General features: G+C 39.7%; 2 protein-coding genes across 7 annotated transcripts in view; one reads left to right on the top strand and one right to left on the bottom strand.

Annotated features, from left to right (window-relative positions):
* Positions 1 to 26,946, top strand: part of LOC120431056 (G protein alpha o subunit) — a 116,266-nt gene that overhangs the window by 42,788 nt on the left and 46,532 nt on the right. For 4 of the 6 annotated variants that reach the window (XM_052711021.1, XM_052711020.1, XM_052711018.1 and 1 more), the window contains 3 exons: positions 7,483 to 7,525; positions 14,969 to 15,110; positions 15,384 to 15,544. In XM_052711021.1, coding sequence (XP_052566981.1) covers positions 7,483 to 7,525; positions 14,969 to 15,110; positions 15,384 to 15,544 — 346 coding nt within the window. Of the gene's footprint in view, positions 1 to 566; positions 1,100 to 7,482; positions 7,526 to 14,968; positions 15,111 to 15,383; positions 15,545 to 26,946 lie in introns of those variants that run through there. The other 2 variants (XM_052711017.1, XM_039596210.2) reach the window with 2 other exon arrangements.
* Positions 15,638 to 26,946, bottom strand: part of LOC120431055 (probable cytochrome P450 49a1) — a 29,692-nt gene continuing 18,383 nt past the window's right edge. The window contains exons 3-11 of the mRNA XM_039596209.2: positions 19,680 to 19,926; positions 19,499 to 19,615; positions 18,938 to 19,014; positions 18,635 to 18,830; positions 18,406 to 18,571; positions 16,421 to 16,590; positions 16,285 to 16,363; positions 15,983 to 16,216; positions 15,638 to 15,920 (exon numbers count right to left, since the gene is read on the bottom strand). Coding sequence (XP_039452143.1) covers positions 15,807 to 15,920; positions 15,983 to 16,216; positions 16,285 to 16,363; positions 16,421 to 16,590; positions 18,406 to 18,571; positions 18,635 to 18,830; positions 18,938 to 19,014; positions 19,499 to 19,615; positions 19,680 to 19,926 — 1,400 coding nt within the window. The 3' untranslated portion in view covers positions 15,638 to 15,806. The remainder of the gene's footprint in view (positions 15,921 to 15,982; positions 16,217 to 16,284; positions 16,364 to 16,420; positions 16,591 to 18,405; positions 18,572 to 18,634; positions 18,831 to 18,937; positions 19,015 to 19,498; positions 19,616 to 19,679; positions 19,927 to 26,946) is intronic.

The raw sequence follows: 26,946 nt of genomic DNA, 5'->3' as shown, positions 1-26,946 counted from the left end.
AAATTATTTTGATTTTATTTCCCTAGAGAAAAGTGATGTACTTTGTTTTATTAGTCGCATCAGTAGAATACACAATTTACTCGATGCAATTTAGCCTTGGACTTTTTTTTATCCCCCGAGAATGGCATTGACATGGTGTAAATTGAAAACAGAACGATGAAAAGTTGTTGGCACGTGATTCATTAATAAAGTCAAGCGTTGATGTTCCAGCATATAAGTTTATTGATCTTATGCACCAGCAAACTTGTTGCCAAGCCAATCCATGCTTAAAATACAAATAATTCTTCATGTCTTCCTTGTCTTTCTATGAAAAAAAAAATGACTATCACGAACTCGGCTGTTTCGTGCAACTGTGACCGTGTCTTTCTTTGCATGACATCTGGGCCTTCATCATATTCTCTCCCCATTTTTAATGTGGCAAAAAGTTAGTATGTACTTGTTCCCAAAGAGAAATTCGTTTGTTTTTTTCCCTGGCAAGTCGTTGAAGTGGTGTTCTTGAGTGTAATAAAATGAGATCGATTCCGGACAACACTGCTCGGAATATATGATAAAAGTCATAAAAAAAGTTGTTTTTGTCCAGATTGGAAGCCAGATTCCCCCAAAACCAGGAATGCCCCCGAAATGTGCTCGGCTAAAGCATAGTGATGTTGTGTTTTGCTCAAAGTGACTGTCGGTAGTGCTGACACGAGAGGAAGTTAGCTCAAAGCATTTCTCGTGGTTCAGAAGGGCGTAGCGCGAGTGAAGTTTCTGGATGACCAAAGTGACTCCATCAAAATCCAGCCGCAGCGACTGACGAAGCGAGGATACTTACGCAGTGAAAAAGGTAGAACAGAAAGAAAAAAAAACCGATAAAAAATCCTATCAAAACGGACGACCCCCGGCGATCCCAGCTTAATTTCACCTGATCTGTGATTTCGGCCAAGCTGCTTGGCCGAACCAACCAAGGCATCCAAAACGTTCTGCACGGAAGCAATCCGCATTATGGGGTGCGCACAGTCGGCCGAGGAACGTGCGGCGGCAGCACGGAGCCGCCTGATCGAACGGAACCTCAAGGAAGATGGCATCCAGGCGGCCAAGGATATCAAACTACTGCTGCTCGGTAATTTAATACTATTTTTGCACTTTTGGATAACATTTGTTTTGTGTATTTCTAACTTGAAAAACTTTATCTTTAAAAGATCACTGATTTTAATTATTGAATTCATTACATGTTTACATTAATGTCTAACTTTGCTTATTACTGTAATTCTTTTGAAGGGATTTAAAGACTCTAAAAGTTGATGAAAACATTCAATAATAATTATGCTATGGAAGGTTAAAACATAAACAACAAAGTTCATTATATTTTTTGAACTATGGGCAAAAATGTAAATTTATTGATAAAACCACGCAAATGGTTCTTAAATAAGCTTTCTCGAAAGTTAGATTGTTTGAAAAAGTTTGTTCAATGTTTAGAATGTTACCAGGAGCTATTACGAAGGTAACACAGTCCAACAAGATTTTGTCTCTGAGACGAGTATATGTGTTCCTAGTAGAACTTTGCCTGCTGAATCTGAATCCGGGTCTAGAATTGCTCCAAATGGTCCCAATTTTGAGATACACCCGTTTGAAATATTAGTTTAGGCCAAAATTAGCTACTTTGTAGACTATTTTACAAAAGAACTGTTGAATAGACAACTAAACCAATGCATGTATCTTATAGTTCACGTTTTCCCCTTTCTGAAACACCCCTGGTTTTTAAAATTTGATTGTTTCTACGCATATTTATAGCCATTTTAAAATTATATTTTCAGTTGGTTCTCATTCAAGTTTTTCCAACTTGCATGCAAGTCAAATTATGCTGGGATATCAATAATAAAAATCAAAAATGCTTTGCAGAACGTTAAATACGTATATCTCGGTAATCTAATTGATCATATTTCATGTAATTTTGTCTGCTGAATCCATTCCCATCATTAGATTTTTTTCAAAAAGGTCAGGTTTTTGAGTAAAAGATGAATTTTCAATGATTTTTTCAAAATAAAATCTATTTTATGCTAAAGTATGACTCAGAGATGATTAAATGTCGATGTCTCGTCAGTCTAATTGATCATTTTTAATGTATTTATGTCTGCTGAATCCATTCTTATCATTAGATTTTTTGGAAAAGGTCAAGTTTTTGAGTAAAAATAGATTTTTTCAAAATAAAATCTATTTTATGAGCAGTTCTCTTCGAAATCGGCCGATTTCGACCATTTTTATTTGTTGTATTTTTTTATTTGGCTCAAACTTTGTGGGGCCTTCCCTATGACCAAAGAAGCTATTTTGTGCCATTGGTTCACCCATACAAGTCTCCATACAATTTTGGTAAAAATTTAAACAGCTGGGACTTCTGAAGTGAATTTTCTGATCAATTTGGCGTCTTCGGCAATGTTGTAGGTATTGTTGAAGACTATTGAGAAAAATAGGTAGACGGATAAAAAATTGCCGAATTCTTTATTAACATTTTTTTACAATTACTCAAATTCCCAAAACGAAATTGAAAAAAAAATCCCCATTCGAAATCTTCGCTCAAAAATCGGGATTCCACTCCTGTTAGCTTCGCAAATCACGGTTAATGCAACACTAGATTTTTTTTATTGTTTTGATGCTTATTTGCAAAAAATAATGCCTTATTTCAACATTAAAAAAATGTTTGTTTTGTTAAGTGACTATTTTCATAAAAGTGATCAAACTTCAAAGGTTACTTAAACCATTTCTTATCACCCTTCAACGTTGTATTAGACGAAATGACATATTTTTGAAGGTGGCCCATTCTGCTCCGCAGGGTGGTCCATTAGGGTGTAATATCAAAATCGATTTTCCAGCACAGCAATTTTTCAGTTCCTTTTGGGGTCCTAAACAACTTCCCAAAGTTTGGGAACGATTGGTTTAGTCCTCACTTTGCGCAAAGCGATTCAATTTTCCATATAAATATCTATGGGAAAAACCATTTTTTTGAGTTTTGATATTTATAAAATCCACGTTTCACGCTGTACTAAAACAGAATTCATATTCGGATGCTCTGGAATGTGCTCTACAACTTTCCCGAAGAGAGTATGGTGCTAGCTTGTCCCTGAAAGAAGATACAGCGTCCTCAAAACTCGTCTAAAACGGGATTTTCGAGCAAAAAACACGTTTTAGACGAGTTTTGAACACGCTGTATCTTTTTATAAGAGCAAGTTAGCACCATACTCTCTTCGGGAAAGTTGTAGAGCACATTCCAGAGCATCCTAATATGAATCCGGTTTTAGTACAGCGTGGAACGTGGATTTTCTAAATATCAAAATCCAAAAAAAATGGTTTTTCCCATACAAATTTATATGGAAAATTGTATCGCTTTGCGCAAAGTGAGGACTAAACCAATCGTTCCCAAACTTTGGGAAGTTGTTTAGGACCCAAAAAGGAACTGAAAAATGGTTGTGCTCGCTAAATTTGGACAACTTTATTTTTTTCCATACAACCATATTACACCCTAATGTGGCATCAGAAAGGGCATAAAATTTCCGATCTTTTGATACCCATACATCCAGGTTTTCTATAAAACCCACGTTTTTAAATACCTAAGCAAAAACGTTGTTATGGTTTCGTTTGAGCAACCTTCCAAAAATGTATGGAATTTCGAGGTTTACCGAGTTGAATAAAAACGACGAATGCTGAGAAAATCAAGTTTTGCAACGAGTAGCTTACTAGTTTTTTTGCAACTCCGAAAAACGCTTTTTGGATGGAATTTTATGCCAAACATCCATGTGCACCGATTAAAACAAATAAAAATATTAAAATAATTACTTTTCGATACACCCATTTCAGTGTTAAAAAGATGAACGTTTCAGCACTGGTATTTGGTCGTCTTTTTCATCAACCAAGTATATAACATTGAAGGGAACATTGCAAAGCATAAGCCTACTACACTGGATTCATATATTTGTACGGTTTTGTACGGTTTTTGGTACATTTTACTTAGGCGGACCATTTAAGTTTCAAGTAAATTTTATGCAGTTCATTCTGCTTGGCTTTGCGCTAATACACCATGCGTCTCCATTGAATCAAAATCCGCACTATAATTTAGTTTTTAACGCTCTAAATTTTGTTGTGTAAATATGAGTATTCGGCGCCGTCGCTCCGTGCCATACTTTAATAACTTAGCAGCCCAGGGTGGCGAAGTCCTTGTAGATACAACGGAAGACACTAGTGGTTGGTACTAGCAATGGTGGCTGACAGCTATAAAGTCAACTTAGTCACTATAATTTAGTGGAGTAGCATGGTTTTTTTTAGGAAGGAAGTGAAAAAACAACAATTTATCTTATATTGACGTCGTTAGACTTAGATTTCGAGAAGAAGTTTATTTCCACACACAAAAAGGTGCGCAAATATTTATTGCTTCTCTGTATACAATAAAACCATCGTGGGGAAAAGATTTCCGATTGTGCACGTCATAAATAAAAACAAACCCATTTCTTCTCCCGACATTGACGTCACGCTCATCAAGAATGTTTGCTGAAGCGGATCCGTGCAAAATTGAGCGAACGTCATGCATTTTTAAGCACAGACTATTGTTGTTGTTGCGCGAACCTGGTAACAACCACCCAAGTCAGTGGGGAGAAGGATATTCCAGCGGAAATCCTTTCTACGGGAACCAACCAACAATCCTTGGTTGGTCAGCTTGGCACTCCGCACACGGGAGCTCTGGAATCTAAAAATACACGAAAGCTCGTTTTGCAAAACCACTTTTGCTCGGTAGTCGTCGACCAGACGTCGTCCACTCGCCAGCAGCCATTTATTACAATTTTGACCAGCGCTCAGCATTTTTTTTCTCCATCCTAATCTGATTAGTGGGAGTGGTGCGTTGACAATCCAGAACATCCTGAACATATATTTTGCAAAACAGTATCGTCAGCTAGTCGCCATGGGATCTTGTCCAGAGATGAGCATCAAGAGACTTTTGTTACATGGATGGCTTTTTCTTTACACTCAGTTGATTGAATCAAGGTTAATTTGAAAATAGCAGCAAAATTAAATACATGTTGTATAAAACATCATGTTTCAATGGGTGGATTTTAAAAGCACAACTAATGGAAAATCTGCAAAACATTATCGTCAAATTTAAAAATATGAAATTATTTAAAAAATCTGCCATGCGCCAATTCATATAACCATTGTCTTATTTATAAAAAAGTTAAAAGTAAGAATTGTTTATTTTTCATGAAGCTAGACGTACATGGATTGTATTTTAAACATACCGGCTAAATTTAGTTCGGGGCTGTTTATTCTGCCACTTTTGTATGCATGCGCAGACTGATTCTCCAAGATGTTTGCTGTTTCCAATGGTTAGTCGTACCACCGGAATCAGAACGAACGCACACGTCGTTGCCCCGACTAAAAAATGCTAGGTTAGGTTAGCCTGGCCTGGCCAGAGAGATCGAATGTGTGTCAATCGGATATTTACACTGAGAGGGGAGGAGGAGGAAGAGTGTGGGTATCGATTTGATGCTCGAACAACACAAAACGCTTCTCGGGGAGTATTACTAATACCCACCACCCGCAATCAGACCACCTCCACCCACCCATCTGAACCAACTCAAATTTCAGGACACTCGCTGAGCGTAGCGATGGGATTTGTTGTTGTATGATTCACTCTCGGCCATTACCACCGCGCCGGGGAGAGGGACCTCACGTTCGAGTGATTTGTGATTGATTGATGAGTGAATTGTTGGCACAACAACAACAATGTTTGGACTTGCTAACAACCATGAAAATGAAAGGAGGGAAAAAAGAAAAACTTTTATTAGAGTTGAACTACCATGCGACCCCATCAGAGCCAAAGCTTGTCACATTCTAAGGTCATGAAATCGAGAAATAACAGCATTTAGAATATGTATCATCTCAAATAATGGATCAAAACGACTTTTTAGTCTATACAGATAAAAAATAACTAACTTAATCCACCTATGTGGTTGGTGCCTTCCTCACTCCACATAAAAAAATGCAGAAATAATTTAAGTGAGATCCGGCCGCAAAAAAGTACATAAATATCACTTAAGTGGTCATAACTGGAGACAGGGTTGCCAGACATTCGATCTTTTAGACTCGTGTGAAAGGTCTTTCGATTGCCTATTAAACGTTTTATAACATGATGATATTTGATAAGATTTCCGGCCATTTATCTAACATCCGGATAAATGCGGAAGAATTTCGAAAATCCAGATCTACCGGCGAAAAACATAGCTTTTGGTGTATCACATTCCATGGCTTGTGAGAAACCATATTGCGGTAATTTTTTGGGCCCTTTTTACTACGCTTGAAGTTATTTTTTTTTTTTGTAAGTTATAAGCACTCCTGGAGAGAACCAAAGTTTTTTTTTTAATAATCTGTAAGAAAATAGTTTCCCGAATTTGTGGAATTCAAGGGTTAATGTTTGTCTGTTAAAGTAAAACTTAAAAGTTTGTCAAATACCGTCATCTGGGGCGAAACGGGACAAATGGGGTAAATTTGGACAGCTGTTTTAGCCTATTTTGAAATTTTTCATCGTTTTCGATTAGGAATCGTTCTAGCATTATAATCATGGAAATTGCATTGTTGAAATTAGTTCAAATACAAATTGGAGTCTTCAAATCAATAAGTTTATTTCAATAAATTACAAAAATCATTTTTAAAAGGTGCTGCTGAAAAGAAAGGACGTGTCACAAGACAGCACACAAGTGACTCTACCTCACCCCTGAGACCACATGTCACCAATAGGGGGATGGCGTCGCTATTTTTAGACCACGTTTTCCACTTTTTCTCATCGAAACCGACTACTTTATCGACTTCATTTTGCTGGGCGAGATAGGACGCCGTCTATCTTTAGACGATGACTCAGCACTTTTCCACTCTTGCGCTTAAAAAAACCAGGTGGCAGCACGATGTAACGCCACGTCCCTATACTGATGGTACACTCAACCCTCGGTGGTTGGTCACTTTTTCGTTTGACACTTTTTTAGTTAGTACCCCGCTGGTTGGTCAAAGTCAAATTAAACTGACACTTTTTACACGGCGCTCACGCACACTATCAAAACAAACGTTTGGTAGTGTGTGTGAACTCCGTGTTAAAGGGGTGTCAAACTAAAAAGTGACCCCGTTCGTTTGACAAAAGTTGGGATTTGAGTGTATTAAAGAAGTGTTGGACCTATTAGTAAGTCAAAGGCTATTATTTCTTGCCAAGGAAAGGAAAATTTTACATGCGTTAAAAAAACAACTTTTCATGTTTAAAAAGAAGAATTATGAATCATAAATAAACAAATGACTACCAATTGGCATTTGCCCTATCAATTTGAATACCTTTATCGAGATACAAATCTCCAATTAAAGTACCGATTCCACGCTCAATTTCCGCTCGTGCCCAGAACTCTTCTCCTGTTTCCTCTCCCAACCCAATGATCTTAACGTTGATGACTCAATTTCTCGACATTTGTTTTCTCATTGCAGGCGCTGGTGAATCTGGAAAAAGCACAATCGTAAAACAGATGAAGTAAGTATGCGTTTTCAAGCCCCTCTCTTTCACATGTGAATGACTTTCTGTTGTTGCCAACGCGTTATTTGGGCGTTTTTCCTTCCTAGACCAGTTTTGATGGGATCGACCAACGGAAATACCCGTGTTTTGTTTAGAACACTACCCTGGAAAACACGCAAACTTGCTACTTTGTAAACTGTACTTCGGGGTTAATTTGGAAAATGTTTAGCAGAAAGGTACTTTTGCCTAACTCCTCCCCTTGACGGTATATTGAAAAGACACCTAATATATTTAGGCGCGGTATTATACCTTCACATGCAAGGAAATAAACCAGCAGCGCCCGTTTCGTATTGTTTACGACCTTAGATAGACGATGGTGCGTGATTCTCATTCCACCCAGAGCGTATGATTTCACCGGTGCGCCAGAATTCTAGTGAGACTGTTTGACGGGGTGCTGTAAAAGTTCGATCCCAGAATAATTCGCGCGAAATTTATGTCCCTTCTGTGTGTACGCCCTTTCCAAGGAAAGCTTATAAGGATATAAAAGGCCAAAAGTACTTAAATGGCTAGACTACCAAACAGAATATTCTAGCTTTCACCTTTTTCTTTGTAGCTGGGCCCTAGTATTTGCCTTAGTTACGGAAGCTCAGTGTCTTGCGAACCTTCGTGGTGAACGGACACTAGAGCTGCGGTATTTTTTACTACCTAAGCTCAGAGTTATTTCAAAACAAAATTCACAGTCTTTTTAAAGACTACCTGAGTTATTTTCCAAAATTCTAAACAGTCTTTTCAAGACTAACCCCACCTGAAATTTTGTTGTATTTTACAAACGAAGCCATCTTTTTAAGAGAACTTTGCTTGCAAAATGCGTCAAAACAAAGGTAAACGCAAATCTTCTGAAGATTTGGTCGTTACGTCGGTGAAGCGTTTGAACGCTAAACCGGCTAACGGAAACAGAAAAAGAAAACAGCCTCTTCTGAGGTCTGATTCTGATTCTGAATGTGAGGTCAATCCTCCAATTCCATTGACAAACAGTTTCGGTGTTTTATCCGAAACTGATGACAAGGAACCTTCTCCTCGTACTGAGCCTTCTGCCGTCGAGAAACGAGTAAAGGCTCCGCCAATTGTAGTGACTTCCGTCTCCGATTTGGCCAGCTTTCGAACGCAACTGAAGAATTGCAAGGAAACTTGCAATTTGAAAGTTTCGTTCCAGCTTGGTCGAAGAGGAGAATGTCGCTTGTTGACGGAATCTTTACAAGATCACCAAACTTTTGTTGGTTATTTGAAAAACCACAAACACAATTTCTACACGTATGAGACCAAGAATGCTCGGCCATTCAAGGCGGTCTTGAAAGGTCTCTCCAACGACTTGTCGGTGGATGAGATCAAAAACGAACTTAAGGTGTTGCTTGGCTTTGCCCCATCCCAAGTAATACCAATGAAGAAAAAATCAAACGGGAATATTTCTCGCTTTGGTTTGACTTCACAATTTTATCTGATTCATTTCAACAGAAATGAAATCAACAATTTGAAACTTTTGGACAAAGTTCAGTTTTTGTTCCATGTACGGGTAAAGTGGGAGCATTTTAAGAAACATGGCGGTAATGGCCAGAATCTGACCCAGTGCCGGCGTTGCCAGGCATTCGGTCACGGTACTGATCATTGCGCCATGGTTCCAAAATGCATGGTTTGCGGGGATTCTTCTCACGACAAGGACAATTGTCCCGTGAAAGAAGTCACCCAATTTAAATGTGCAAATTGTGGTGGAAATCACAAATCAAATTTCTGGGATTGCCCCATCAGAAAAAAGGTTTTGGATTCTCGTGCTAAGCATCAGCCGAAATCCAAACCGAAATTTTCTCAAAGTCAGGTTGTACCTGCATCTTTAAATCAAACGTTCGTGCTGTCTCACTCGAACAATTCTAGAAATACCCCTACCGTGGAAAAGTTAGGTAACAACAATGGCATTTCTTATGCTAACGTCGTTTCGGGTTCATCCACGAATTTTAAATCCTCTACCAATCTTTCTGAAATTGGGCAGGTACCTCAAATCTCATTTGAAAATTTTTCTGCTGGCAACGCTTTGGGATCTTCTGATCTCGGCGATGTTACGTTTGAAAAAATGACTTTTTTGCAAAACTCACTGTTTGGTTTGATTCAAACAATGAGTAATGCTACATCCATGATGGAAGCAATCCAGATTGGATTAAAATTTGCGAATGATGTTGTTCTTACCCTGAAGTTTAATCATGGATCTAAGTAATTCCATCAATATTATGAATTTTAATGCTCGCTCTTTAAAAGCGAAAGAAAATGAATTTTTCAACTTTTTACGAGTTCATAACGTGCATGTTGCTGTTATAACCGAAACATTTTTAAAAACTGGCACTTATTTGAAAAGTGATCCAGATTATAAAGTTATAACTAATAACCGAATGAATCGAAATGGCGGTGGAGTTGCAATAGTTATCCACCGTAGTATGACTTATAGCACGTTACGTGACTTTAAGTTAAAAGTTATTGAAAGTTTGGGCATTGAACTTGAAACTTCTTTTGGGAAAATTATGATTGCAGCTGCATATTTGCCATTCCAATGCACTGGGGAAAATAAAAATTATTTCAAAGGGGATTTGAATAAACTTACTCGGCATAGATCTCGATTTTTGATCATCGGTGATTTTAATGCCAAACACCAATCTTGGAATAATTCAAAAGTAAATTCCAATGGTAAAATTCTATTCAGAGATTGCACTTCTGGTCTTTATTCGGTTTTATACCCGAATGGGCCAACTTGCTTTTCTTCTGTTAGAAATCCATCAACAATTGATTTGGTGTTGACAAATCAAAGTCAGTATTGTGGTCCTTTAGTGACTCATGCTGATTTTGATTCTGATCATCTTCCAGTAACTTTTTCACTTTCTCATGAAGCAGTTACCAGACCCAATAGTTCTGTGTTTAATTACCACAAAGCTAATTGGGACAGGTATCAGCATCATATTGAGAATAATTTAAATCATGATTTTGTTTTAGAAACCAAAGCTGATATTGATTCAGCCTTGGAATCTTTAACTAATGCAATTTTGGATGCTAGGAATATTGCTATTCCTAAAGTCCAAGTCAAATTTGATTCTCCCATTATTGATGACGATCTTCAGCTTCTGATTCGTCTGAAAAAATGTTCGCCGAAGACAGTATCAACGTTCTCGTGATCCTGCACTGAAGCGAATTCAAAAAGATTTGCAAAAGGTTATTGACCACAGATTCACTCTCCTGTGAAATGAAAAGTTCGCAAGAGATGTCGAACAAATTAAACCTTATTCCAAACCTTTTTGGAAACTTTCAAAGGTTCTTAAGAAACCTCAAAAACCCATCCCTTCTTTAAAAGATGGTGATAATATTCTATTAACTAATGGGGAAAAAGCTCAAAAACTTGCTCAGCAGTTTGAGAGTGCTCATAATTTCAACTTGAATGTTTTGAGTCCTATTGAAGATCAAATTTCAATAGAATTTCAGAATATTGTTGAACAAGAATTTTCATCAGATGAAGTTTTTAATACGGATCTGAATGAAATAAAATCTATTATCAAAAAATTTAAAAATATGAAAGCCCCTGGTGAGGATGGCATTTTTTACATTTTAATTAAAAAATTACCAGAAGCAACTTTAAGTTGCTTGGTCAAAATTTTCAACAAATGTTTTGATTTGGCATATTTTCCCAGTAGTTGGAAAAATGCCAAAGTAATTCCGATTTTGAAACCGGATAAAAATCCTGCTGAAGCCTCAAGCTATCGGCCCATTAGTTTGCTTTCATCTATTAGTAAATTATTCGAAAGAATAATTCTTAATAGAATGATGACGCACATGAATGAAAATTCAATTTTCGCTGATGAGCAGTTTGGATTTCGCCTTGGGCATTCAACTACTCATCAGTTGTTGAGAGTTTCAAATTTAATTTGAAGCAACAAATCTGAGGGCTATTCTACTGGCGCTGCTCTTCTAGACATAGAAAAAGCATTTGACAGTGTTTGGCATAAAGGTTTGATTGCGAAATTGAAAAGGTTTAATTTTCCGATTTATATCGTGAAAATTATTCAAAATTATTTGACGGATCGTACTCTGCAGGTATGTTATCAGAATAGCAAATCTGATCAACTACCTGTACGTGCTGGCGTCCCTCAAGGAAGCATTTTGGGTCCAATTTTATACAATATTTTTACTTCTGACTTGCCTGATTTGCCCCCAGGATGTCAGAAATCACTTTTTGCTGATGACACAAGCATCTCCGCCAAAGGCAGAAGCCTTCGTGTCATCACAAGAAGATTACAAAAAAGCTTGGATATTTTCAATTCTTTTTTGAAAGAATGGAAAATTACTCCAAATGCTGCAAAAACTCAACTTATTATTTTCCCTCACAAACCAAGGGCTGATTTTCTTAAACCAAAAAGTCATCACATTATAAAGATGAATGAGGTAAATTTAAAGTGGGAGGATCAAGTGAAATATCTTGGACTTGCTTTTGACAAAAACCTTACTTACAAGGATCACATTGAAAGTATCCAGGTTAAATGTAACAAATATATTAAATGTTTGTATCCACTTATAAACAGGAATTCTAGACTTTGTCTCAAGAATAAACTGTTAATTTATAAACAAATTTTCAGACCTGCCATGCTTTATGCTGTGCCGATCTGGACAAACTGTTGCTTAACCAGGAAGAAAAAACTTCAGAGGATTCAGAACAAAATTCTGAAAATGATTCTGAAACTTCCTCCCTGGTTCAGCACCAGTGAACTTCATCAATTAGCCGAAGTAGACACTTTGGATGTTATGTCCAATAAGATAATTGATGCATTTCGACAAAAATCATTGCAGTCTTCAGCTGCATTGATCCGCTCTTTATATAGTTTATAAGTTAGTTTTAAGATATCCCTTTTCCCTTTTGTACATGTAGGACCTCCTACATTTGAAATCACTGAATAGCGAAAGCTACAATATTTCATGAATAAATGAAAGTTGCTAGTATTTAAAATTGAGGTGAAAAGTCATCGTTTGTGATTGGACACTCAATAATATTTTAACTGAATGAATGTACATGGAAAAGAAAATTAAATAAATATAAATTTAAAAAAAAAATAGTTACGGAAGCGACATTTTTTCAACATTTTAAAAATGATGTTTTCCGGGACCGTGGTGTAGGGGTAAGCGTGGTTGCCTCTCACCCAGTCGGCCTGGGTTTGATCCCAGAAGGTCCCGGTGGCAAATTTTGAGACGAGATTTGTCTGATCACGCCTTCCGTCGGATAGGGAAGTAAATGTTGGCCCCGGTCTAACCTAGAGGTTAGGTCGTTAGCTCAGTCCGGGTGTAGGAGTCGTCTCCCTGGGTCCTGCCTCGGTGGAGTCGCTGGTAGGCAGTTGGACTCACAATCCAAAGGTCGTCAGTTCGAATCCCGGGGTGGATGGGAAGCTTAGGTGTAAAAAGAGGTTTGCAATTGCCTCAATAATCAAGCCTTCGGACACCTAGTTTCGAGTAGGAATCTCGTAATCGAGAACGCCAAGGCAATGCTGTAGAGCGAATAATTTGATTTTTTTGAAAAATGATGTTTTCGATCTCACTAGGTTTTTTGGCCCTTTTCCCTAGTTTTTGTTAAATTGGAGAACGTTTTTTTTATTATTATAAATTCGAATGATTTTTTCTACTGCTGTCAAATTAAAGTTAAAACGATAGATATGTGTCTGTCTAAAGTCATTTTCACACCCTGTGAACTACGTGAACTATTTCAGCAAGAACCTTTCAAATGAATCTTCCTCACTTTAGCAGAATTTTCTACTCAATTATCAGCTTTTCACTTTCACCGTGCTGTTTCTTTCTCCTGAAGGAGGCCATTTGCATCACTCATAACTTTTTAATATTCTTCAAAAGCCTTTCGACTTTTCCACTCTCTTCCTTTTTTCCCTTCAGGTAGTATAGTGCGGTTGATTTGCCTCATATTGAACAGCAGAGTCCTTTAGAGACCACAGAAACGCTACAGTAGACACATAGTGTGGAACGGCTTGAGTATACTTTTCCCATTGCCGGGGTGGAAAAAAACTGAGGGAAATGGGGACTGCCTATTGTGGCATGACAGAGTCCTTTAGCCCACCACGCCACACCATTTAGTTGAGTGAGTGCCCTTCCATCACACATAAAAATATAGAGAGGAAAAAAACGTTCCCCTTTGTTTTCCGAAAACAATTATTTCAATTTTCCTATCGCAACTCCGTGTGTATAGCCGAGTGGGTTGTGTGATCCTTTGTGGCACTGACTTTGTTGTAAACATGTTATTGAATTCATGTTCTTTTTTCTTTGTTGTGATTTGTTCTTTTCTGAGCACATGAATAGATCGTGGAAATTGCTAGAGCTGGGAAAATATTTTCAATATATCGCAATTAATGGGAGAACATTTTTATTTATTAAATTTCCCCTATCAATTCTCATGTCATAGGAGTATTTTTTATTAATTTCTGTTTAAGGACCATCCATAAACCACGTGAACACATTTTTGAAATCTTAGATCCCCCCTCTCCCCATCGTAGACAATTTCCATTCAAAACAAATCTTTTTGTATGGAGCGTGGACAATCGTTTCATTTGCGTCCAATACAGCTAAAATCGGTTTAAGTGGCGCGGAGTTATGATTTTTTGAAAAAAAAAAAATGTTTTTGCGAAAATCTTTGAGAAATGCCATTTTGGATCACCCTAACACGGCGCAGGTCACCCTAATGACCAAATTAAAAAAAATCTAGGTTGTATTGTTAAAAAGATTTTGATCCACTGTGGTAGATTTTTATGAAATAATTCGTTGGCGTAGAATTTTCAAAAATTGATCGCGGTGGATACTTTTCTTAAAAAAGTTTTCTACCACAATTTTTGTGTGATCAATGTGGTGGATGCTTAGGTGGATTTTTGACAATTCGAATTATTTCAAGAAAATCTACCACGATCTGCCGAAATCGATTTAACAATAAGGCTCTAGTCTAATCATTTCAGCCAAGGAATCCCCAGCCCAATTTTGAGACTGATCGGAGATTTTTTTGTTTCGAATCATGCTGTTTTCGTGGGGAATTGCAGTAAAGATTAATAAAATTTGATTGATTTGACAAAATGTCAGAAAATGATATCATAACAATAATTTTATACTTTATAACTTATTTTTCTGCTTCTTTAATAATCTCAATCGACTTTACCATCATTATGAAAATGTTGAATACTTATCTTTGTAGTGCATCACAATATAAAGAATATAATAAAATAATGCAATGCAACATTAGAAAAAACCATCAAAGCGGCTAGGCATATTGTGTAAAATTTTATTAACTTGAATATGTTTAAAACATTAAAACATATCACCTGTATTATGTTTTTCAGAAATGTTCAAATAAGGTTATCACATACTGTAACGTTATCCTCTTTTTTCCTTTTCCAGAATCATTCACGAAAGTGGCTTCACGTCAGAGGACTTCAAACAGTACCGGCCGGTGGTGTACAGCAACACAATCCAGTCGTTGGTGGCAATACTGCGAGCGATGCCCAACCTGAGCATCGCCTTCGGAAATAACGAGCGGGAGGTAAGTCGAGTAGCACGTGGCACCTTACCGAGGTGTCACACATGGCTTTTGTATGTGGGACAGTTGTGTGCTTAATGAAATCAAATCAATTTCAAACCGCGAAAATGAATAGTGTGTTGTCGCCACCGCCGGAGAGATCAAATGAAGCTGTTGAAGCTTGTAAATAGAGCTATTAAGTTTCCGGCTGGATAGACTCGTCAAGCTTGTGGTTATTTGTTTTATTGAGGTTGATTGATTCTTAAGGCTTCGCTAACCTAAAATTATCAATTTCAGTGTGACGCAAAGATGGTGTTTGACGTGGTGCAGCGGATGCACGACACAGAGCCATTCTCGGAAGATTTGCTGTTAGCGATGAAAAGACTGTGGTCCGACAATGGTGTGCAGGAATGCTTCTGCCGCAGTAACGAGTACCAGCTGAACGACTCGGCTAAATAGTGAGTACAAAACCTGCTAAATTTTCCATTTTACGCAAAGAGGTTTTCTCAATTCTCCGAAGTAAGGCACAGGCAACCGCACAAAGCTCTCTGTGCTTTATCTTTGTATTCAACCTTATCGCGTTTATTTCGTACATTTTATTTACATAAATATTCTTTAACCTTCGTCACGAGCATTACACCCGTGTCGAATGCGAAGAAGACCCTTACATGCTACGGTAGCTATTACAAATTGTCTCTTCCGTGTGGCGCCACCGCCCGGTCAATTGTTCCGCTCGGTTAGTTTAAACTTGAGTGGTTTGTCAGGAATGTAAGTGGGATTCACCTTGTACGTAAGCTTGTCGTAGTTGTACTCGACGTGATACCGTCGGAAAAGCTGTAACAAAGATAACGAAAATTAAACAACCCTCCGGGGAAATTCGTTCTTCCATCCTATACCTTGGACAACAGAATCTGAAGTTCGCATTCGGCGAATCGTCGTCCGATGCACGTCCGCCGGCCGTAACCGAACGGCAAGCTCACGTACGGATGGATCTTTTGACCGGCGTGGGGACACCCGGCGTGCTCCTTCAGCTCACCCCGCTTCAACCACCGCTCGGGCAGGAACCGATCCGGCTCCGGGAAGTACTCCTCCAGATTAGACACCACCAGGTGGGGGAAGATGACGTGGGTCTGCGTTTAGAATAATAGAGCAAGTCAGTACAAATACCCCCAACCTTTCACCCTTGGTTTTCCCTCACCCCCTTTGGAATGTGATATCCTCCGATGACCGCGTCCGACTGGAGGCTCCGCCCGTTGCCAATCACCACCGGGTACATTCTGCAATTATAATGAGTTCAACTCAACAATCAACCATGCCAACCAAACCAAACCCACCTGAGTGTCTCTTTGATACACGCCCGCAGATATGGCATCGTTTCCAGCATCGAAATGGTGAACTTTGTATCCGGCGTTGGCAGACTGCGTTTGATTTCGTTAAATAAAATTTCCTGCTTGTCCGGGTTCTGACTCAGCTGGTAGATTGTCGAGGTGGCCGCAACAGATGTCTGTGCAAATCAGCAAACACAAAAAAAAACAAGCAAGCATGAAATCAAATAAAATAAAATGTAAAGCAGCGTGGTGGTGGATGCGAGAACGGAAAAAGGGGTGGGAATCGTAAACATATTTTGTGAGTGCGATCGTGAAGCATGATTTGTTGCGTTGGAGCTCCAGCTAGCAATCAGTGTGACGCTACGTAGCGAAGACGCAAACCTGCAACATGTACTATGATCGCGATACTTTTTTCGATTAGACTGTTTCACATATTCAAATAAACATTTTTGGAAAACATTTGACTTGGGATCCCATATTAATGTTAAGTAAAGTACTTTAAAAGTTACACTTAATTTGATTCTAGTCCCGGTACTTCTGGAATTACTATGAGCTTGAATTTGAGACACTTCTCTCAGTTTGTAATTGACATTTGGCCAACTAAATTGAAATGGTTCTCCAAAATGGGTCAAATATTCAATGTGTTACGTCTGTTGCTAGGCAATGAAAGACAGTTTCGTTGCTAGACTAGAGCGTTTATTGAAATGCGTCTGACTTTGTGGACTGTCAGGATTTGAGTGAGATTCTGGGGCTGCCGTAGGCATGGCCTACTACATCTCCCCCTTTAAGAGGTTTGACGGCGTCCAAGGCAGGTGTGGTCCGCGATCGATGCTTGACGGCTTGAACCAGACGATGCTTGTGACCGCCGCTTTCCCCCCAGTGAAAGACAGTTTGTTGAGTAACTGTGGTTTATTACGTCCGACGTTATGGGTGGCCGGGAACGAACTGTGCTGGGAGTGCTGATAGTTAGCATGGCCTACTACACAATGACTCCCTGGAGTTTAGATCTGTGGATTTACCGCTGTAACAAGAAAGAGGTTATCTAGTTTTGAACCCGGAACAGACCGGCAAAGCTTTGATTAATTGCATCTTCTCATGAATTCATCACCGCCATCTTGGATTACAAATTTGAAGATCACTTTTTTCTATTACCCGGAGTGATTTTTTTGCGAGGACTAGGATAATTGAGTCTGGACTGTAATAATGTCTTAGCGATTTATGGGATTTATGTACTGTAGGGTTCCTAGAAAAAATGATCCCCTGCTACAAGAGTTGAAAACGGGTTTTGGGTTATTTGAAGCATCTGTGCAAATTTGGAGAGAAATTGCTTGAGATTAACTCATTGATACCTGAGCCTAAAGTTGGTGAAAAAAATGTGTTTCATACAAAAATGACTTTTTCAAATTGCTAATAACTTTTCAGGATCGAGTTTTACAGCATTGGTATGTTCTACAAAGTTGTAAGAGTATTAAATTTCTAATGGGATTCTCACTTTTGGGAATATTTGAATGAAATTGGCGCGTCGTGAAGAACAAACCGTAAGAAAATTGGGTTTTCCATATTTCTTTGCGATTTTTCCCATATAAACTTCACCTTCGAGCATCAATGAGTAAATGATGACCGATTTTGCTCATATTTGTCCCAGAGCTCTTAAATAGCTCAAGGAACCTATTCAGCTTGTGGAGCGAGGTTTCGGAAAAAGTCCCATTTTCAGCATCCTTTTACAGAACGAAGCAAAATTGAAACTCGATTGGAATTGTAGCGAATGAAATTCAAGGATACATCGAGGGAGGGATTCATCGACCTGGAAGACTATTGATACAAGAAGAGCATCGAAGTATGCAGTTTGAAGGGACTGAAGAAATCAACGATGGATGGAGCAATATCGAGATCGAGATGATCGACAAGCTAAAGTTAAAATAATTTTAACAATATTTATAACAATGAAGACAAAACATAGAAAAGTTGAACAATTTATATCCCAAACTTACCGTATCGACCCCCACCATGATCAGGTCCAGCGCCAGGACAGCCGCAATTTTGGGGTTGTTTGTCTTTTGCAGAATCCGCTCAACGATCGAAATGTGCTCCTCGCTCTTGACCTCCGTGCTGTTGTTCATCTTTTCCATGGCAATGTTGATGTGTCGCATACACAAGCTACGGGGATAAAAAAAGAACCATTACATTTTTGTTCTTGTACACAGGGTTCAGAACGCTCACTCTCGGAATGTGTCCAGTGCGCCAATGTACTTCTTGTACGCGCTCGTTTGATATATCCGCCAGATGGGCATCCGCAGCTCGACCTCGGCCACAGTCCAGAAGAAGGCGTTGATGGAGTCGATGATCCGTTTGGACTCTTCGTTACCGTCCTTGGAGACACAGCCCAGTCGGGTGTCCAGCGCGACACGTCCTATAGCTACAGTTTCAAAGGGTGGTCAGGGAAGGAGGAAAAATGACTCGGTTAAAATGGAAAACTTTTTTGGAAATTAAAAGCGAATCCGCTTTCTGTTTTCGGCTATTTACACTCGAGTGCCCACTTGTAGAGTTCGTGGAGGAAATCTCCCGGCAGTTCATTGTTCTCGTCCCGCATTTCGTGTATTCTGGAGGGGGAAGGTGCCGTTCAACAGAGAAGGGGGGAGAAGTGAACGAAAGGAGAAAGAAAAGTGGTTGATTAATTAAACCAAAGTTTGACCGCCGTTGGTTTGGGGGGGTGTTGAAATTGTCACTAGGCTGTATGTGTTTGTATGTTGATGAGAATGGGGTGCACGACGATGGTGTCCCTGTTGACAGGCACTTTGGCAGCCACCCACGGAAACGGTACGGAAATCCGTGGATAACCCACCGTCCTCCGAGCAGTGCGATGGCCTCCCTGTGGCGTTATGGGAAAGAATGCCAATCGTACCAACCAACGTGTCAATCATGTTCTGGCATTTGGATCGACAGTTAGGCCTCGTCGGTATCCCGGAACGACACGGTTAACCCGTGTCGAACAAATCGGTTGGGAGGGGCAGGGTGTGAGCATGCAGAGATGATGATTGTGAATGTTAATAGTGAGCGATGTAGATTCGATGTTCGGGGTTGTACCTGGCCATAAAATCGGTGGAGATTTCGTCGAGAGGTGCTATGTACTTTTTTGCCGTCGTCGGCTGCAGCATCACCTGCTGAACCTGAGCTCGGAACGCGTCCCACTTTTCACCATGACTAAAAAAAGAAAAGAAAATCAATTATTCCTCATAACAGAATCCCACTCAATAAGCACACTCACACTCCAATCAGGCCCATGTTGTCGCCGAAAAAGTCCTTCCGCAGTTTGGACTTGTAGTTGCGCAGCGAGGGCATCGCCGGCCGGTGCGGCTGGACTTCCTCCTTTTTGAACGTGTCCCGGATGAGGTCGGCGTCGAACACAAACAGCAGGTCCGGGTGGCCGATCAGTCCGCCCACCTTGGCGATCTTGCCAAAGTGCCGGTGCAGATCGCACATCACCTTGTCGAGGTCCTCGATGCGGTACTGGCCTGGAATAGACAAAAAAAAACGGTTTGATGTGTTAAGCTTCTATCGACCAGACCTTACACGTTTTGCTCAGAAAAGTATAATTGTCCCACCTATGTCCATGCAAATGAGCGAGGTTTTTGAGCACTTTATTGGCATATTTGTTCCAAAAACGTTCTGATTTAAAATTTGTTACAAAATGTTGCGGGTTTAAATTTTAATGATCTAACATAAATGAGCCAAAAATCCAGGTGGGACAAAAAAATATGGGCATTTTAACTGGGAAAGCCTGTATAGAGAGCCAGGTAGATCAGAACATCATGAGATACCAAATTTAATCTCCATACAAATTTAGAAGCTGGGCTACTAAAATATTCGAAAATTTTAATCACAAAAAGTGCATAGTGCCCAAAAAGTTACAAATTGCATTTTGTGTCATTGGTTCATTCATACGAGTTTCCATAAAAATTTGTCAGCTTTCTATCCAAAAATTGTGTCTAGATATTTTAGAGTCCCCGGAAGCGCAGAGCGGAATACCTGATGATTTTTTTAGAGGATTCAAAAGCTTTAACCCAGGGAGTACAAAAAACATGCAAAAAAATATTTGGCATTGCCAATTTTGTTAAAAAATCATCATTGATGGAAAACTTTGAAAAAATGATTGTAAAAAAAATACTTAATTTTATCTGATACATCGGCTTTGTAATCAAAAGTATTTCACAAAAATGTTGATAAAGTGCAACGTTTTCGAAGCAAAGTTTATTTTTTGCGAACATTTTATGGTTGCCCAAGTCTAAAAATATATTTACAAAAAAATGTTTACAAAATTTCCTATCAACTTGTCTCCTTTAAAATCATATATTTTGCATGCATTTTTCTTAACCAAAAACATGAAAATTGTTTTGTAAAGTTTAAGAAGCGGGTTCACAGTGTTTTGACTGTAAAAGTGAGTAAAAAAACTTTCCATTGTTGATGTATCTGGAAATATTGTTTAAATAGCGACAATCAACAAAATAAGAATAAGTCGAAAAGCTTAGTTCGGCAGCTCTGTAACACCTTTGTGGGTAAAAAATAAGACTTCAGCTTAGGCGCAAAAACGACTTATGTTCTCAAAAATCGAAAAGTCAAACTGAAATAGTGAACTCGAGTGTTCAGCCAATAGAGCTCATATTAGGGATTTTGGCTAGAACCTAGGGACCATCCATAGACCACGTGGACACGTGGGGGTAGTGATTGTCCTCGCTCCATACAAGGAAGATTTTTTTGTATGGACAATTGTCCACGAAGGGGTGAGGGGGGGGGGGGGGGGAGGGCGGATTGAGAATTCAAAAAAAGTGTCCACGTGGTTACCTCCAAATGCAATGTAATGATTGCCGAAAGTCAAATTTGATCCACTTTAGTCCAGCTGAAAATAATTCAAAGTAGATTGAATGATTGAATTAGATTTTCCCTAGCTAAAATATATTGGTATTTTAGCTCGTAACGTTTTTCAGCCATCTAATAATAGTGAGCTAAGTACTACTTCAAACGGTTCCAGCTATTTGCCCCACGGCATTTTCCACAAATAACCGCCCAGTTTATGAGACTCAATGCTTCATGACTCATCGTGCGCCTTTGCATTACCACTGCCACTGGCTCGTCCAAAGTGAACCACAGCCGGGACACGGTGAAAGAACTGCAATTGCTGCAACCGCTTTCGGACTGCTGGAGACAGTATGTCTGGAATCGGTCGGGCGCCACCACCACCACCACCAAGTGGAGCAGCAATCATATTCATGAATAAATTATTTAACAACATACGTCGCCGTGTTGCAGCCATTTTCCACGTCACGTCACGTCGCAAGGTCTGGAGCTGGGGCGGCAACAATTGACGCGGGGACGCAAACAAAACTCGGCCAAACCCAAATCCCTCTGTCCACAGCAAATAGTACAAAACACGTAAAGAGTAAATCAAAGCCCGTCGTAGGTACATCGTGTAAATAGTCGTCGCGTAAGCACGTTACAACGGCGGCGCCGATGGGTGCGGATTGCTGTCCCTTGACAGTATTTACATCCTATTAGAAGTAATTGACTGCACAAGGTACACACACGAAGCCCAAACAATGTTGGACACTGCGTTAAGGTGTGATCTTGCCCCATCCCCAGAACTGCTCATCAAACAAATTGTAAAGAGTGAAATTCTTGCAGAAATGATCACCCTAACGTACCACCCACGACGCCGGCCGATCACGGTGACCAAATTTTAAAAGTTATGGTTCTCATTAAGTACACGTGCTTAGCCATCGGCCGGTCGTAAGCCAATAATAACCAGGCTACAGGGTGATGAACATGGTACGCGGTTTGCATAAAGTGGCGGACGCACGAGGTATTCGACACCGTGTCTGACACAGCAGTGACGGGCCGGGGGAATTAACGCACCACTTACGCGTTTACGTGCAGCAGCTTGTTAATTAGGTGGGGAGAGATACGTTCGCTCAATTCGATAAGACATTGCTTTGTAGTGTATATGTCTCTGTCATTTTTGGGCGCGGTAAGCTTACGGATGGTGGACAAGGAGAGGGTTGATCGAAGCGATAATTATCACTCATTCACTATGCTCTTCTTCGAGCGAGTGAACGGAACTTAGTCAGAATTTAATTGTTCCGATTCACATTCAAGGAGTCCATTCGGAAAATGACCTTTAAATTCTACGGAAGGCAAGAATGTTTAACTTTTTAAATAGGGTATTTTAACCATTAGTGGACCCCCTAGTAGAGCCGAAGCACATTTTTCACAAATTTTCATTATTTTAAGCACTTTTTCATAACCCTTTGTACAAAACAATGAAAACTGAAGTCTTTTGAACAATTTTGACTATTTGTTTTATCAGTTATTTGTTTTTGAGCAGAAAAATAGCCAATTGAAAAAAAAAGTTTTTTTGCCTGTTGTGGACCCCCTTTTCCTATAGTGGACCCGGGTCCATAATCCGATTGTGGACCCGGGTCCACTATAGGCAAACTGTTATTTTTATATCAAATTTAACCGATATTTGATGTTTTGATGCACGGTGTAGGTCTAATGATAGATATAATGAATAAAAGATGGATTTTGCTCACTTTTCATCATAAAAAAATATTTTTTGTTAACAAATTTGGCTTTAAACAACAAAAAACCAAACAGACATTTAAACACATTTATTTCCGAAAAAGATCAGAGAAAACGTCTCAAAAACCACTGTAAACATAAAAATAATTTAAAAAAAGTAATCTTGATGCAATTTTTTCCATATTAATTACATAAATGGTTGACCGAAACTAAACAATAGAATTGTTTACAGTTGCTGATAAAACCACGCATGTTTATTGGAAAAAAATGTTTTGTTATTGATTTATTATTATAAAATATCAAACTGCAATTATGGTGCTTCAGTTAAGTACAATTAACTATAGTTTTGATTAATTATAAATTCTTACGGCTTCAGCATTATTGGTACTTTTAACATGAAAACAGCTATATTTATACTCATAATTGAAAAAATATGCGTTTAGGTTGATAACAACAAGCATTTATTGTATGTTTTAGAGAAACTTTTTCTTGAATACACAGTATTCATCATTTTTGAAGGTTTAATTAACAGGGGTCCACTTTTGGAAAAGTTTGGATTTTCGTTGTCCTATATTGGACCCCCCTAATTTTTGCTAGAAAATTGCATTTCTTCGCTTTATTTTAGTAAATATCCTTAAACTTACATTACTTCGACTTGCTGAAGTTAAATAATCAGTCAAAAAATGATTGGATGGTTAATTCAATCATAAAATATAAATGCAGTTTTGTTGTGAAAATGCTAGTGGCCATGGCTGATTTCAGATGTCGAATTCAAAACACTTATTTTGGTGAAAAGGACAATTTCATGTCAGTCAACATTGTTCTGTTAATTCAATTCAATTCAATTGGTTTTTATTCGTAAATAATCAATTCACAATTTCGTAATTCTTATAACCTAATAGAGTTTTGGAGTACCTTTCAACTATGATTTGTACTTTAGTTCATTTTGATGCAATTGGATATTCTAACAATGGATTTGTCAACAGAAGGAAAAATTATTTTAAAAAAAACCTTCGAAATTTGCTAAGGAAAAGGATAGAAATAGAAAAGCTTAAAACTAGATCACAGTTTGTTTTGTCTTTTGACGTCGAAAAACTTCGCTGCACACGGCAGCTTATCCGTTGTAGATGTACTTCATCATCAGCTCACTAAGAGCTTGGAATTGTTCTGCCTTGTTCCGGCAGGCACGAAAGCGCGTGAGCATCTCTCCAGCAAGAGCGAAAAACTCGGGAAGCGTGAAGAGGTCATCTCCGGTAACGTCTGCTTGTCCCGGTGAAGTACCGCTCCCAGAAGCGGCTACTCTAGCGTACGAACCTCCCCAACCGGGAGGGAACGCTGGGTTGGTCGATGGAACCGCTCCGCCGCCAGCTGCTGCAGCGTTCGTGCTCGAAGTCTTTGGAGGTTGGCGGGACGCTGGCGCTTTCTTCTTCTTGTCCTGCTCCTCGAGGTACTTTTTCCGCGCGGCACAGCCACGGAAATTCGCCGTGTGGTTTCCACCACAGTTCGCGCACTTGACGCGCGCTTTGTGCTGCTGGGCGTTTTCCCCCAGCTGGTCTTTCCGCGGAAGATTGCACCTTTCGGTGAAGTGGGTCTCACCGCACTTTACGCACCGGGGCGGAAGATTACAATTTCTAGAACCGTGTCCGAATTTCTGACAGCGGTGGCATTGCGCTGCGTCGGCCGGATTCTTCGTGTAGAATCGCCACGTCACGAAGAAGCCGTCCAGTGCTTTGATCCGCCGTAGGTCCTGGATTTTGACGGACCCGCGATCGAAGTACAGGAGGTACAAGGTGTACGTACCTGTCACCGTAGTTGATTTCGAGAGCACCTTTATTTCTCGAGGCTTAACCTTGACGCCCGTCAGGTGTTCTTCCAGGTCGGAGATCGGGCGGTCCGGATATCCCTGAAGGACGATCTTCACTGGGACCTTCTCTGCAGGATCAAATGTGAAGAATTTGAAGTTTCGCAACTTCAACTTCTTCACCACCAGGTCGAAATTCTGTTTATTGTGCGTAATAACTTGCACTGAAGTTTTACTAATTTTCAGACAATATTGGAGTCCCTCAAGCAACTCGTCAATATCGTCTGCCAACGTTTCCAAAACAAAAATTGGAGGTGGACGTCGTTCCTTCGGAGAGTTGCATTTTTTCTTCTTTTCTTGCTTGCGCGCAAGTTCATCATCGTCATCGTCGTCGCTAGCACTACTGCTGTCACTGGCGGTGTTGTTTTCTTCTCCACTCAGCATCTCAAATTCGTTGCTGGTGGGAACGTTGGAAGTGGTTGTTGTCGTAGTGCTGGTGGACTGCTGCTGCTGCTGCTGGCCGGAAGTGCTTCCGGATGCCCGGGTCGATTGTCTCGTCCGTACTGGGGACTCACGTGGGCGGTATGACACGTGTAAAAACGATGGATCGGTGACGTCACTGGGCACGCTCCCGTGCGCGATGGCGGTCGATGCGGCGTTGGTGTGTTTACCTTTCTGCACTCTGCCGGTAGATGAACTTCGCGGGTTTTTCGAGGCCGCACTCGAACTGCCTCGGCCACGGCTGGCCCTTGGCATGCTGGAGCAGCAAACTCGCGGGTAAACACTGTTAATTACGGCGAAAAAATCGAAAAGTTTGAGGAGCTCCGAACAGTTGACTGTTGCTGGCTGGTGTTGCCAGTCCCGATGACAACATTGTTCTAAATGATGCTGAACATGCCAAATAAAAGATTTGTAGACAACAACACGCTTGAAATTGTGATTTTATTGAATTTTCCATTAAAAACCCTTCAGAGGGTCCACTATAGGAAAGGGGTCCACTAATGGATAACGTAACCTACTTAGTTTTTAACAATTTGGTTTCTCTATAGGGCAATCTAGCTTGTCTATAAACAAGCTAGATTTGTATCGACAAATCTTTTCTGTGTATTCAATAAGCTTGCATTATCATTTTCAAGCTACTCAAAACAATTTATTTTCAATAGACTAGCCAAAGACCGATTCGAGTCTGCAGATCAAGTTATAGTAGATCTTTGAACAGGTTCCATTGCATCTTTCTTTTCTTTTTGCTACACAACCCGACGGCCTTGAAAGCAAGCCCCGAAAGAAAACACGTTAATCGGCGAAACATACACTCTATTAACACACATTCATTCATGTTTTGCTCCTTTCTCTACTGCCTGGGCTCACATTGACCGGTGAAAAGCCGAGTAAAGAGTAAAATGGCAATAAAAACGATCCAAAGATCATACAAAACGGAGAGCGAAAAACGCAAGCTCAAGATTGATCTTGAAGATGCGGCTGTTAATGTTTTGTTGCTTTTTAAAGAAGCCATTTAATTTGCTCTTTATAGTCATCAATGTATATACCTTAGAGCTTGTTAGATTTTTTCGTTTAAGTTTGCTCATTTTTGATAAAATTCACATCCAAACATGTCTCAATCAGAAATTCAAACGTGAATGTCCACTCTATTTGTTTTTAACTCAGCTGATTTAAAGTGGGTCAACGGGTCAAAACCAGCCGTGCTGCCGCCGCCACCAGTAGAAAACCAAACAAAGAAAAACAAGCTGATGAGAGTCACTCACTGACTGCAAGCAAGCAGCAATGGATGATACTTTTCGACAAGCCATTACATAACATATCGTTTGGACACTGAAGGTTCCAAAAATTAAACAAGAAGAAGGCAACCCAAATTCACTTCATTTGGCATTCATCTTGTGACGGTGTCACCGAAATTAGCGGCTACCTTTTGTCTGAGCAACCGTTTTACGGGACGAAAGGCCGCGCGGGAGGATTGCGCCCAAAAACGTGTCCATTGTTGGCGTGAGCGCGCGCGGACTATGCTTACACTTTCAATCTCGGCTGTGGCGGCCCTGGTGAATATTTTTGCCAAACTTCCAGGTCAGTTATTAATGGAGTTGGAATAATAATGCTAAGCAGGCGTTGGCCCAATATTGTTTATTTATTGAAAACGTTGACA

This window comes from Culex pipiens, chromosome 3, assembly GCF_016801865.2.
Source record: "Culex pipiens pallens isolate TS chromosome 3, TS_CPP_V2, whole genome shotgun sequence".
Lineage (NCBI taxonomy): Eukaryota > Metazoa > Arthropoda > Insecta > Diptera > Culicidae > Culex > Culex pipiens.
The sequence above is the reverse complement of the archived record's forward strand: the minus strand, read 5'-3'. Positions and strand labels throughout refer to the sequence as shown.